Here is a 15,306-nt window from a genome sequence, read left to right as displayed (position 1 = left end):
AATTCACTTTTACCTAATCGGGAGTCTACTAATTGGGTCAAAGGACTTGAAGGTTATTTTGTCTAATAAGAAACTTGATTAAATGTACCAACAAACTTTCTTAAGAAAATTAATTTATTATCTGTTAACTTTCAACAAATATGACTGTTTTTTTCTACAAAACATCAATCATCAACATTATTAAAACCTTTAAGTGTTAATTGTGATAAATTAAGTTAATTAACAAATTAATATTTCTGAGAATTAATAAGTACTTGTTTATACTTGATACAAGTGTGATTTTTCTTTTTTGCGAAACAATCAATAAATGGTTCAATGCCTCCCGACAATCGTGACCGGCTCCGGTTATCCTTAGCTGAGGCCTCACAGCTCTGAGAATTACTTTCACTAGATGACCTCAAGCTAAATCAAAAGAAATAAAGTATTGACTATGGACACCCATTACTTTATAATTTATTAGCTGTCGCCCGCGACTCCGACCGCGCGGAATTAAAAAATAACTTAATAAGCCTATGTATTTTTCCGGACTATATTCTACATCTGTGCCAAATTTCATTAACATCCGTTAAGCCGTTCCGGAGACACAATCAAACAAACATCCATCCCTCCATCCAAACGTTCGCATTTATATTGATATGCATATATATATGATTTTATATTTATGTTAGTGCCATAAAAATATTATTAAAAACGATTTTTAGAAATAGTTTGTTCAACATTGCCGCTTCAGTTATTCCAATTTGTGTCAGAGTGTATTATCCTCGTCGATGTAACGAATATTTCCGTTGGCCGGTGCAACATTCAGATATTATATAATACAAATGCTTACAGAAGCACACTGTTACGTTATTTACGATCACATATTATGTATTTATAAAAGCATTTACCCGCTACCACGTCCGGGCGGAATTTAAAAGAAAAATCTAGTTATAAATATGTAATCCAGGGATAGTGTAGCTTTGATTCATTGAAATAATTTTTCAAATCGGTTCAGTAGTTTCGGAGCCTAATCTATGCAAGTAAACAAATCTTTTCTTTTTATAATATTGGTATAGACGAATTAAAGAAAAATAACCTATAAATAACCTAAAAAATACCCCTGAAAATATCGTGTTGCACCTTGCACATATGAACTTGAAGAAATTCAAAGATATATGTGAAGTCACACAACCATAACTGGGTCAGCGTGATTTTTTTATATCAAGAGTTGGAAAACGAGCGAGTGAACACGTAAAATCGCTGAAATAGCGAAGTGACCGTTGCCCATAGACATACTCAATTGGATATGCGTTGCCTACCTTACGGCGACGGAGGGGAGGATGCACAGAAAGAGAATATCTTCCCTTTCCATGCATCCTCTCATCCGGAAAGCCCACTTCCACTTCCCACCCTTTCCTTATAAGAAAAAGTGTGGGAAGGTAAAGAGGACTAAATTAGGCCTCCGCGACGTGGATGACTAAGGACTAGTCACTCCTAATTTAGGTTAGGCTCTGAGCCTCTCTGTGTAGACGTAAACAAAACTGGTGATGCTGACATGTAGTTAAATTTATATCCAAATCTATAATTGTACAAGATGGCAATCCAGATAAGTCGAGTTTGGGGAATGATTAATATGACGATAACGCAGGTTGAGTCTAAACGACGGATGTAAGGTCAACGTAATTTGTACACGACGATTAACAATTGAATGGGTAAGAAAAAGTCAACATAAACATTATTGTTACGATCAAATCTTTCGATTGTTCCAAGAACGCCATTGTCTAAAATGGATACGACAATTCAAGGTTAAAAATTTTCACACGACCAATGTTCTAGACGATATTTAAAATCTTGTTTTGGCTAACAGTTAATATTGATTAATCAAAATAATAATTACGAAATACTAGAACAGAAAAAAATCTAAGTTGTATCAAAGTTTCGTTAAGCGATTGGTAAACTTTTAAAAAGTTTACAGGGATACAAATTATAAAAAATTGTTACACAAGTTATTGCTTCCTTTTAGTTTGTACATAAAGGAAATAACTTAAATTCCATTCACATACATATATATATAACGGATGTAAAAGTATTTATACAAGTAGTTACAAGTAAATGAATTATTTATAATTATACCGTTTAGTTGGATTAGATTAAGACGAATCATTGAATTAAATGCTAAAATAAATTGCAGTTTTACAAGTCGTTTATTCCGGAGTTTGGAAAGCTGACGCAATGCAGTTTTTAACCTGTTTCTTGCAGGTGTTGTACGTGAGTTTATAACTGCTCTCGTACGAGTATCGCAGGCTTGCATTTACTAAGAATAAAAAAAAAACTTGCAGTTGTTACATCCGTTGTTTTCTTTTAATTACGACTTGATCACCAATAATAAGTGCAATTAAATTGTTTATTTTTATCGATAATTAGCTTCTCTTGATGGTGTTAATAAAAATACATACATTGTCGATCTGTTAAGTTTTTAACTCGCTCGTTTCAAATTCAATAGTGAGTTGTTATGAATACCCCTAATTGAAGCGTTCGGTGCGTAGTCAAAATAACAACACATTAATTGAAAATTTTACAGTTTTATAAAACAAACTAATTTTACCTAATATTACTTCAAAATTAATATTAGGTAAAATTAGTTTATCGTGTAATAAAGACCACGTAAAATTAGTTACTTAGTCGCAACTTGATCTATGTAGTTCCCCAGTGCAATCCGATGCCCGCGAGAAACCTTGCAGTTTAAGTTAAGTTTCTAATGTACGCCTTTAAACAAATAAGACTATGTAAACCGGCTTGTTTTACAAGCTAAACAGTTTTATGCAATAAGAAAGTTTACGTTTTCTGCACATGTTTTGAAGTTATTGACTTGACAAGTTAAATATACTTGGTTTCTTGATTAAATTATAAATCAGCTAACCGTCTTGTAAAATTATTTACGTAAAAATTCGGTGAACTTTCGAGAGATATTTTTACATAAATGACTAATCAAATTCGAATATTAAATCTAAATAATTTTATAATAAAATCGAAAGTGTTGTTGATTTATTGATGTAATATTTTTTATATATCTTTTTAGTTATGTAATGAAAGTCGAGTGAGATTTATATTGAGAATTTCCGAGCTTCAATGTATTAGTAATATGACGTAACATCCAGTACGGTCGTGTGATTAGGAATCGTGTTTCATGTTGCATTTTTTGCTGAATCGCTCCAACACGCAACAGATGAAACGAACCACATTGATGATGTGTTCTGTAAAAAGTTTTTATCCGTTATGATATTCAAAGATTATTCGAAGATGGTGGTCAATAACCTTAAACGTCTGTGGGGTTTTGTTATCAATATTTACCATAAACATAATGGGGAGAGAGTCCTTACAAAAGAGTTCAACGAACGTCACGGCTTTGTTCGTAGGCGGTGATGCGAAACAATGGCTTGTATCCAGGATGTTCTCGCCTCTGTATATTAAAACTAACTCAACTTATATTTAATATGACTCAAAATTATAAGCTTGTCGTTACGATTATCTATATACAGTATGATTTTTATTAACTTCTATTCCTATTAGTAATAAATGAGTTAAAATATCATATTTATTCTGAATGGAGGACATATAACCCGGATAATTAATTCAAGTAGTGGGTAGTTATTGTACATAAGTAGACGTTTGACATTCCAATCGTAGGAGGTAGGAGCTATTTACATAATTATCATTATGATCAATACCTGCCTACGATACCAAAGCAATGTCAAGTGCTATATTAAATACATTAGCTACCGCAACTAAATAATTAGAGACGGAACACACTTAGTGGCTGACTATTCCGGGGTCGGCATTTAAAACTTGTACACCTAATAAAACTCATTAAAGCTTTGAGTCCAACACATTAATAAATAAAAGTCATGACGTGTCTTATAACAGAAATGAAGAGAGGCGGATGCGTGAATTCTATATGCAAATACACTTACTTATCGAGGGCGAGCGGACCTGACAGAGGTACGGGTTAGTTCCCTCGACGACAGCTATCTAGGGCACTGTACTGACGTATGTCGCAAAGAAATCACAACAACAACACTTTCAGAAGCACACACTGCACCATAAAAGTAATATCGTTCCGAGAACGGGCACGGCACTGCTCAACTATTCTTGTTAAACAAAAGAACAGAGAGACAATTAATAAACGGTTATTATTTTAGTACGTATGCGGAAGAAAACGCGACGAAATTGCATTTTGGAGGCTCGGAGGCGTCGCCTCGTTCGAATGCGAGTGCGACTCAAATGTCAGCGACGGTGCTCAGGCGCTCGCTCGCCCGCGCCCAGCCGTGTGACGTCACTATGGTATTCAAAATGGCGGCTTGGAATTCGAGAGCCTACATGCAGACGGCATTAGCGGTTAGTGTTGTGCTAATAGACCTCTCTTAGTAGGCATGAAGTTCGCATTGTCTATTATACTTTTTAATGATACAATGCATTTAAAAAACTAAGGTGCGCGCGACTTCTTTAAAGAATTGCCACTCAATATATTTTGATTATGAATACAACACAAAAAAGATTTGATCGATTTTAAAATCTACGGCGAAGCAGCTGACATTTGTTTCGATCTCACATGAATGTTTAATGGATAACTTTATAACTATTATTGCTTTGGGTTACATATGAGAGGATTTCCCCAAAATCGAAAAGATCTCAGGAATTACCAACGAAATATTAAAATAATCGTCAAATTTTCTATAGGTTTGATTATATCAACATTATGTTCAATACATAGAAATTTGAGGTATTATCAGACGCAATATTTGCAGATGTAATTATTAAGCTAAAGTATTTATAATGCTCAATGCTTTATTTGCACAAGTTTCCTAGTTATTTTCCATTAGTACATTATTCTATTCAAAAACTGACCTCTTCTCAATCATTATTATATAATATAATAATTCAAATAAACTAATATTAATTTTAATATTCCACGTAACAGAAAAAGCTTTATTTGTATTAGTGTTGGTGTTAAACGTCATTTAAAAATAAATAAATTGTGGTCGTAAATATTTATTGAACATATATATTTCTGGGTCAAACTAAACCAATTAATGATGCAGTCTAACCGGAAGTCTGCTAATGCAATTTTTAGATAACTAGAAAAACACTAAACACGTTTTTACTTTTAACTGTTGAATGAATTAAAAAAAAATCAAATCCTGTTTTAGTCTAAACAAGCTGGTATTGTTAGCGACACGGGCGTGTCATGTGAACAAGGTCGGGGTCTACATTGTAATATATGTTTGTATGTATGGACCAGACCGCCCACTCCCTCGTCTGCGGATTCCTATTGTAACGTCTAATGAAAAATGTCATTAATGACTTGCTATAAATTTTGACTGGCAACTTTTAGGAACCAATGACATCATCGGTACGCTTAAGTTATTTTGTCTTGATCTGTAAATTATTGATTGCTGCATAGTAATTATAATGTGATTAGGCTTAACCGATTATCCTAAAATTAAAAGCTAGAAAACTTTGCAACTTATTTTATTAAATTTAACAATTACGTATATACATCACTTATGATGCGTATGTTATTTAATTATAATATTTAAACTTTCGTGAGACATTATCATAAAATAATATTTAGGTGTAAACTGTTAAGCACTCAAGTTTTTGTCCAGTGTCGGCACCGACTAGTTTCGGACCGATTGGCATTATTACGCGGACGCGCCTCGCATGGTCAGTGAGTGACCCGTCGCACCCTTTCCATTCACCCTGATGAAGGGTATCCTATGAGCTGGAAGCTAGTCGGTGCCGACACGGGACAAATACTTGAGTTTTTATATTAATTTAGAGCTATTCAAATGATACATTATTTAATTCGAAGCTTAAAACGTAAAACATTTGTTGTAGAATTAAAACTAAAATGAGATTGCGTTAATAACAAGCAACATTGAACTGAAGACGAAGCCCTAATGTCTGTCAGAGGTTATAATTAGAAATAATGAAAGCCAACGTGTCAGTAAAGCGTCGAGAATGTAGCTTTAACACTTTCTTGCCGCTCTGATGGTACAATGACAATTTCTTTTTAGAGAACGGTTGTAATAGCGCCGAATTATACGGTTCGTGGAAACACGTCACAAAACACTTTCTACGTAATAGCCAGATTGTGCTCGAATTTAGGTTTGTATTTTGGTTTTCTATTGTTTTTATGCATATAATTTAGAAGAAATAGCGTTGAATGTTGTCACAACAGTTTTTAGGAGATATATACTAATAATATCAGTATTTTTATTTGCTGCGTGCATTTGTGTTTTGATATGTTTTTATGGTAACATGAACATCGAGAAATCTACTCATTAGTTAGTAATGGTGCTTACCGACCTCTTTGGGCAAGATATAGGTAGAACGAAAAAATATAGTAGCCTTGTTTTCCGAGACAGTATGGAATTAATACGAATCGAGGTGTTTAAGGATTTATCTATTCGAGTAATCAAAATTTGAATGCGCATTTTTTTACAGTTGAAAATTTTTTCGTCTTACGTCCAGCAAATTAATTTCTATTGTTGCTGTTGTAAATCATTTTTTTTTGGCTCACTTCAATTGTGTAAACAGCTAGTTTGCTCGCCGCAATTTCGAATGTCTAATTTTAATTGTGGCGAAAGCTGCGGTGAGTTTACTCGACACAAATGTGTTTTTAACTGGAGGGTTAACCATAATTATCTTTGTTTTGTTATCAGAAATGAGGTTTAAAATTTCGTTAGTATTGCATTATCTGTGGTTATACCTTTCCTAATAACAATTATGCTTAATCCTTCTACTATTACACTTGAAAGCTTGTAAATTTTTGGCTGAATGTAGATACGTTACGGACAGGGAGATCGATGAAGTGGTTAACAAGTTGATGGATGAAAAAATCATGTATTCCTAGGTATTTGAATCGGTAGATAATTCCATTAATAAATCGATGAATGAATCGACAGACAGATGATTGATATGGAGATCGATACCCGTATTGATCGATAAATAGTTCGGAAAATCGTACGTTCGTCGGACTTGTTGCTCAATCGATTCATTGAATCAACTCATCTCATCTATTGTAATTAATACTCATTTCATTCTATCTACTTTTAATAGAGAAGTAAAGCAGCTAATAAATTAAAAAGAAATTAAGTGTCTTGTGCAACGATTGTTGATGTAGAACAAATTGAAATAACGTCGAACATAGGTTCACTTTATGAGAGCGAGGCGCGGAAGAATCATTTCGCTGCGTTTGTCGTTTTACTATTTCATTGTGTTCTCTTTGTTTTTCGAATGGCGCGTGTCGTGCAATATCGTAGGTAACGGCTTAAAGCGAATTACATCAGTGCTGTTACACTGTGGAATGTAATCGGAAAACGTAGTGCAGATACAAAATCACTGTTAGTTTTCTTAGATAATGTACATATAATCTCTCACGACTGTTCCTTATGGTCATATTTGATGGAATGATTGATGTATTTCCTATTAGAAAAATTCAGTCCATTTTTTTGAGCACAGATGCAGACTTCATACAGTTAATTAGTGACGTTTTAGCATTACAAAGCTTGAATTTCTACATACCTTGAACATGTTCGCCATTGAAGGTGACGCGAACGGAGTGTGGGTGTAGTATGCGTGGTGTGAACGAAGCCACATAACGCTGACCCCCTAGTGCTCTCACGGAGCTTGCGACTAGAGTTCCATTACCACTGGACACTTCTAACTCTAGCTCACCAGGTCCTGCTGAGCCGCCATCCACTGTTATTGTATTAGAGACAAAATAAGCCGTTAAGTATCCACACGTGATTGTAGGTTATAATATTATACTTTTATTTCCATAGACAGAAGCTGCAACACTACCTATATAGATATCTAACACTTCAGAAAATTGGCGAAAAAAATCATACTACTGTTAGGAAGAAAATCGAAAAATTTGGCACTGTATTGACTCAACACTTGCCTTACTAAAATGTTGACGTTTGTGTCCCCTTGCTTTTCATTCTGACACTGGTCTTTGTAACGAAAGCACGCCATTCGCGCCAAAGGATTCTAACTAATAATGTCTAAAGCTACCTATCTAGGTAGAGGAAGACCAAAAAATAGTGTGGATAGTGTCTTGCATATGCTTAAGAAGTGAGTGGATTCAAATGTGACGACTGTTAGAGATGCATGGAGAACTAGTAGATACTGTGCTGACCCTCCGTAGGGACAAGGGAGGGTGATGATTAATTTTTACTATCTTTATGAATATGTTATTACAAAAATACTAATATATGAAATATTTTTTATGAATAGAGCTCATAATTACATTATATTTTTGTCCTTTAAAAAGGCTTTTGTGTACTAACCTATAAATTCTACAGGTCGACCGACGATTCCTTTGAAGGTCGGTTTAATTATTATTCCTTTGGCACCTTTATTGTTTTCCCTTTTATCTAATCTGTAACAGGAGGAAAAAGTTAATTATCAATAGAAGTGAAGTTTAAAAAGAATTGCAAAAAAAAATATTTAACTCCAATTTTTTACGAAATAAAACTAGCTGTTTTCTATTAAGCAATAAAAAACGCAATATTTATCAGTTATATTTTAGTTATGTAGATGAACGATTAATATTTTAACAGAGTAATTAAAACTCATTATACACTTTATCGATGGGGGAGGCCTACGTCCAGCAGTGGACAAATTTAGGCTGATTATGATGATGATGATGATACACTTTATTCTAAGTATACTATTAATAACCTAACCTAACCTAAAGCAAAAGCAACTCTTCAAACCTACTAAATTACTACATTATAAAATAAAACACACAAGATTAAATAAAAGACAAAATTCGCAACCGGCTGTACTCCGTCAGGGCGAACAAAAACTCCCAGAGGCAGGTACAGAGTACGGATTGGAAAATTTATAGCGTCCAGACAACACGTCCGTACTGCTACACAGCTCTATATTTTATTTAATGCTCTAGTTATTTCATTTTTAGAACAATTTTCAATCACATAAAGTACTCACATTTTTAAAATAATATAAAAGACAATTCAATTTTACAGACAGTCTTAATACTATACGATGGATTATTTATTTCTTTAATTTTATACTTACAATAATATTTATAATAGACTTACATTATAGACTAGTTAGTTTTAGTAGTTAGATTGCGACCCGGAGGCCTAATTTAGTTCTCTTTCCCTTCCCACCCTTTTTTATAAGAAAAGGATGGGAAGTGGAAGTGGACTTTCCGGATGAGAGGGTGCACAGAAAGAAAATATTTTCCCTTTCCATACATCCTCTTCTCCGTCGATTAAAGGTAGGCAACGCATATGCAATTGCATATGTCCATGGGCAACAGTCGCTTCGTTATTTCAGTGATTTTAGGTGGCCGCTCGCTTATTTGCCACCTTATAATATTATATATAATAAAAAAATGTATTCCATATAATAATTATTACATATTTTTTGTCTAATATTTGGATGTCAAAATGATCATATTTAATTATTACTCGGGTGCATACTTTAAACAATTACTTCCAAAAAATGCACGAAGATGCAACGTATTTTGCTCCTCTTTTGTTGTAAACAGTTTTTTTTGTAAGTAAAAATAATATCAAAAAATATTTAGTGTATTTGTGTATAGTAAATAAGATATGACCTAGGAGTTGGTGTAGTCATTCTTAGAGGTCACTGCACAATAGACAAAAATTACAATAGCCTGGATGTTCGCATCACTGATTCATCTCGAGAGATCCGACAATAGCTCGCTTGTAAAATGGCGAGCATTTGAGGAAATACAATTCCGCACCCAGCTATAATAACTGACGATCTTGACGAAGAACGTTTAATTGTGTTTATATCTATTTTAAGATTATACATTTAGAAATATGCCAGGATACTAGAAATAATGGGCTTTAGCGTATCCTGCATATGTAAAAGTTGATCAAAATTGAGCATTAAAATCTTAAAAATTTCTTCGTTTTCCTATCAGTTTACTATTTGTAAGGGAGTATAAGGAGAATTCAGTTTCTTAGTTAAACTTTTGCCTTAAGTATGCTTATATTATTTAAAAATGAAATCTGTAAAAATATGTGTATTTCCTAGTACTTGTTAATAAAATTTACCTGAAACGAGCATGCGCGGCATCCGTTTCAGTGTGGGCCCCCCCGGTAGGGTCGCGGGGGGGCCTATTGGATAAAAAAGACTGCTCCTGTTGCTGCTTCTCCTCCACCGCGCTGTACGAGGAGTCGCGCACCACATACGAGCTCTCGCGCACCTCGCGCTTGTACTCTTGCTGCGATAACAAAATAACATATTTAATTTGGGTTTTGGGAATGCCCCAACCAAGGCGAAGCAACCCTGGACACTTTTAAAAATATTGTACAACTAGCTGTCACCCGCGAGTCCGTCCGCGCGTAATTAAAAAAAAACAATTGCCTATTTGTTCTTTTAGACTATGTTCTACATCTATGCCAAGTTTCAGCGAGATCCATTCAGCCGTTTATATGTGAAAAAGAAAAGGTTTTGGAGTTTTCCTGACAATTATTCGAATTTTTCTCACCTTTCAAACCTTCCATAGACTTCCACAAACATTTCAAGATCATGATAAGATAAATTCGTTCAGCCGTGTTTGAGTTTTAGCGAGACTAACGAACAGCAATTGATTTTTATATATATAGATGTTAGAAATGAGAAAACTATTAAAGTAGTGTTATGTGTTGTTATATAATAAGTAAATCTAAGTGACTCCCTAACTGATTGAAAACTGTCTTCGTGTGTAATTGATTGAGTGGAAAGCATGTGGTAGCACTCACAAAACTAATAACCTAACGACGGCTTAGAATGTTAAAGGACTGTAACAGAATACTGACTAATGGGCGAGGCGGTGAGGGTAACTTTGTCTTTGTGAAACTTGTGTGCAAGTCGAGAGTTAAGTACGGAACAAGACGACATCTATAATCGCCACAGTTCGTGACATTTCCTGTAAGTTACTTTTATAATTAATTTGATGGAAAACCAGCACGATGGCTGTGATTTAAAGATAAATTTTTAGAATCTTGATATAAATTTTATTAAATTATTTATATTTTCCAGTCTTATCCTTTCGTTATTTCTTTCTTAATGTACATGGATACAGAAGCATGCACTTTAACGTGTATTTGAGTAGAAACTAGATGTTAACAAGGGTTGTAAAGTGGATACGTGTTTAGAATCCAGATACGTTAGTTTAAAGCGGCTGATTACCATGGGGTAGATGAAAAGAAGTTAATTAGTAAACAGTGTAGACAGACCCTCGATAGTTTTAAAATTAGTCGGTGTCGACAACCTCCTAATTGTATATGAGTAGTGTAGCTGTTTTTATTCACTTTAACATAATATATATAAAAAACTATATATTATATATAAAAAGCAATTGCTGTTCGTTAGTCTCGCTAAAATTCGAGAACGGCTTAACTGATTTATCTTATATTGGTCCTGGAATGTTCATAGAGGTCTAGGGAAGGTTTAAAAGGTGAGAAAAATTCGAATAGTTGCCAGGATAACCCTTTTTTTCGCGCGAGCTAAAGTCTGATAAAAGTTCAATTTTTTTCGCGCGAGCTAAAGTCTGATAAAAGTTCAAACAATTTAAATGTGCACCTACCCTAGTGGTATAGTCTGTTTCTCGTTCGTCGGCCAACCGGTCGAGTTGTCTGTTGAAAGTGTCGCGCGTAAAATCACTGAACCGGTTTAGTTGCGTGTTACGTTGCGTTTCGCGGTCCAAAGTATTCTGGCCCTGGCTGGTAGTGTAGTGACGCTCCGATGAGCTGACCGGGTCTAGGCTGTGTGGAAAAAATATGCATCAGTGTGGTTTGTTGTCTTTAACACTCTTTTGACAAATGCCAATCATAAGGTTTGCATTAAAACTTGTTACGAATAGTATACACACTTAATTTGATTATAAGACTTTATTTATCTCGTTTAATGACACTACCTATTGAAAGGCAGAGCGAATCGGTGGCACTGAACTGAACGAACGGAGTTAATTCAGTAAAAACATCAACACAGTAATTCAGCTAATCAAATCGAGGAAACATATCTATATATTTAGTTTACATAAATACATAAAATTCCATAACATCTATCATTATAACAATTAATAACTATATCAAGAAAACTTCCTATTTATCTTAAAAAATAAACATATAACTACCTGTTTTTATATACAGTTATAAAAACAATAAAGTTTTTTAATAGAGATAATTACAATCACCTGTTAGTGCTCAACATTTGTCTAGTTTTCTCCACAGTATCCCATGAATCCTTCCTGCTGACGTACGACTTTCCTCCAGGATCACTCCCGTCAACAGCACCTGTTAATAAAAGGAATTATAAAGCAACTAACTGACGCCCGCGACTCCGTCCGCGTGTGATTAAAAATAGATGTTGGCCGACTCAGACCTACTCAATATGCTCACAAAATTTCATGAGAATCGGTCAAGCCATTTCGAAGGAGCATGGGAACGAAAATTGTGACAAGAGAATTTAATGTATAAGATGAACTTATTTACATTAATACTAAAACAGTTTATACTTTGACCAACAAACATAATAACATGGTCTATGTTATTACATTAATGTAACTTCCTATTCACTAAAGTAGCTGTTCTTAAACAAATTCAACAGAAAGATAAATTAAAAATAGCTATTTTAGTGTTTAATTACTAAATACATAGTATAATTGCCACAATTACAGATGTTAAAATGTCACAAATGGACAGTTATGAATTTAGTGCGAGAATTCTACACTAATAGAATGCTTATGTGACTGTTAAATAACTTCAAGATTACTTACTTGGACTATTGTAACTGCGTACTTTTTCAGTTTCTAAAGACGAGAGTGGGCTTTGATCGAGGTTCTCCTGTGAGCCGCTGTACGAACTGTAGATTTTGTAATTGGAACGTTTCTCAATAACACGCTTCGTTGTTGTCACAGGACTGTATCTCTCTATTGGACTGCTTACTCTAAAATAAATATTAGGATATTGTACTTTTTAATAAACAAAAGAAACCTTAATGAAACAAAATAACAAAGTAACAATTTAATTTAAATTAGTATTTCTTTTTCTCTATTTTTCGTAAATAATATTTTGTCTGGCTTTATTACAAAAATATTGATTTTTTATTAATTTGTTAAGCACAATCATTGTCATCATAACCAATAATGAATACAAAAAGTTGTGAATTTCATGTAAAACGGTAAAATAACCGCAACACAGTCGTACGCTTGCATCACTGACTCCCGTCCGACCAAAAAACAAACAGGCGTGCGGTGTGGTGTCAAACTTGTTTACAATAAAAAACCTTATTACATTTATATTTTAATTTATGCTAATTGCTTTTAAACACAAAAATTGTTATTTCACATTAGTTTTCTCAGAAAATAATGTGTCTATTAGATTAAAAAAAATATTTCTTTATCTGATTAATTTATCAGACGAAGATGTAAAAAGATCGATAAATTTTCAGCATTTACTTGTTTAACTAACTAATAAGAATATATTTCTTACCTTATTGAGGATATTTATTATTATGATTTTATTTTAATTACACTCTTACACATGTATAATTTATATCTATATACATACCTGTTTATTGGACTTGCCGTCCTGTTCAACGGACTGTCTTTTCTGGTGAGCGGGCTCGACGTGCGTCCTATAGGGCTCGTCGCTCGGTACGGGCTGCCACCTCTGAAGGGGCTGCTAGACCTATTCACATCTAGACGCGTCCCGTTTCCCAAATGCTTCGAAGTTATAGGACTCGCAGTACGATTTCTCGGACTCTCCGATTCATATCTCGTGTAGTCCTTTCTATTTGTTGAAGTGTACGAGTCTATGACGTCGTAACTCTTCTCCTTTACATCGGAAAATGTCTTGTAGTATTCAGAGTCTCGGCCCTCTTCGCGACGGTCTATTGAGCTCGTGTTGCGTTTTGTATCGTAAGTGTTGAATTGATTGAGTGGACTTTCCGAGCGCAATCGAGTCACTGTGAAGACGACGATAGAAAACTCTTTTATATACATAATAACATTATTTAGAATGCTCGCATATCAAGTGTATAAGCTATTTCAAACGTTTACAAGAATTCAATTCAATTTGTGAAGTGGAAGGTCTTTCAGTGCAGCTGGCATGAGTAAATATTTATGTACATGTATGTATATTATACGGAACGGACGCGTTGCCTGCACTTACATAGAATTCGAATCAATTGTCAACAATGCCATTCTAATAATGACTTATCAATAATGTCTATGAATAAACTACGTTTATTATAAAAAAACATAGCGCAATTTATGTACATACACACAGACGGACAATATAAGCGGTTGGTGCCATAAAAATTAGAAATATCTAACATCTAATTTCGATATTAAGTCTTGTCGGATATACAATGAGTAATACCTGGACTAGATATCCTGGCGTACGAGGGACTAGCGCTGTCACGAGGTTTCTTTGATCTTGAGCCCACTCTGAATATGTGCGGCGAGCCGTGCACGTCGTACCCATTGAAATAGATGTAAAGCTGGAAGAAAATTATTACCTGTATTAAGAATTTAATATTCTACCTGAGCTGAGTATACATTATGAAGTAACCAATATAAGTACATTTTTATCTTCGTTCGTTCAACATCCAAAGTTGGGATAATTAACTTAATAGTTAAGTTTTAAACACTCATTTCCCGTTTATTCATTAATTAGTCCTTATTTATAAATCAGTGATCCTGGTCATATTCATGAAAGACCTATTAGAAATGGACAATCAAAATTTTATAGAATAGATTTGAATTTGAACCAAGGCAAAAAATTGATAAGGTCTATTACTCCAAGACATGGTTAAATATAATACTTACGCGATGTTTTCCCGGCGCTTTGGGCATGAATGTGGCGCGGTATTTAGTTTTAGAGAGTTTCTCTAGTGCGCACATGACGCTCCGTTTGTCGTGAACAATGTCGAGCTGCAGGTCGCCTTTGACTCCGCATCCGCTAGTGTCCAGTTCAAAAGAATGAGGTTTCAACGGCTCCGCTCCTTCCAGCGCACCGGGGCTGAGCCGGACGCCCGCCGGATCAAACACTTCGCATGTAAATGGCCCGCCCTGGAGGATATATAGTTAAATAGACCAGACAATCGACATTGTAAAATTAGACAGTCATAAATTACTTAATTATTATTTACCCTTAAATGTGCCTCTGCACTACTATAATAACAACTAGCGATTAAAATTTGACGGTACTTTGATTTTCTTTACTTCGGACAGATTTTGTTTTTCACTGCCGCGTAAAGACACTCGTTACA

At 34.5% G+C, this 15,306-nt stretch overlaps 1 protein-coding gene across 2 annotated transcripts in view; it reads right to left on the bottom strand.

The window, feature by feature from the left end:
- jbug (filamin-type immunoglobulin domains fbug) overlaps positions 1 to 15,306 on the bottom strand; it is a 59,668-nt gene that overhangs the window by 28,385 nt on the left and 15,977 nt on the right. For both annotated transcript variants that reach the window (XM_013311364.1, XM_013311365.1), the window contains exons 12-20: positions 14,864 to 15,106; positions 14,415 to 14,535; positions 13,602 to 13,998; positions 12,809 to 12,978; positions 12,227 to 12,326; positions 11,618 to 11,795; positions 10,101 to 10,270; positions 8,334 to 8,425; positions 7,567 to 7,743 (exon numbers count right to left, since the gene is read on the bottom strand). In XM_013311364.1, the coding sequence (XP_013166818.1) occupies positions 7,567 to 7,743; positions 8,334 to 8,425; positions 10,101 to 10,270; positions 11,618 to 11,795; positions 12,227 to 12,326; positions 12,809 to 12,978; positions 13,602 to 13,998; positions 14,415 to 14,535; positions 14,864 to 15,106 (1,648 nt within the window). The remainder of the gene's footprint in view (positions 1 to 7,566; positions 7,744 to 8,333; positions 8,426 to 10,100; positions 10,271 to 11,617; positions 11,796 to 12,226; positions 12,327 to 12,808; positions 12,979 to 13,601; positions 13,999 to 14,414; positions 14,536 to 14,863; positions 15,107 to 15,306) is intronic.

Source organism: Papilio xuthus, unplaced genomic scaffold (assembly GCF_000836235.2).
Source record: "Papilio xuthus unplaced genomic scaffold, Pxut_1.1 DF827680.1, whole genome shotgun sequence".
NCBI classification, from domain to species: Eukaryota; Metazoa; Arthropoda; class Insecta; order Lepidoptera; family Papilionidae; genus Papilio; species Papilio xuthus.
This window is presented reverse-complemented; position numbering and strand designations above follow the sequence as displayed.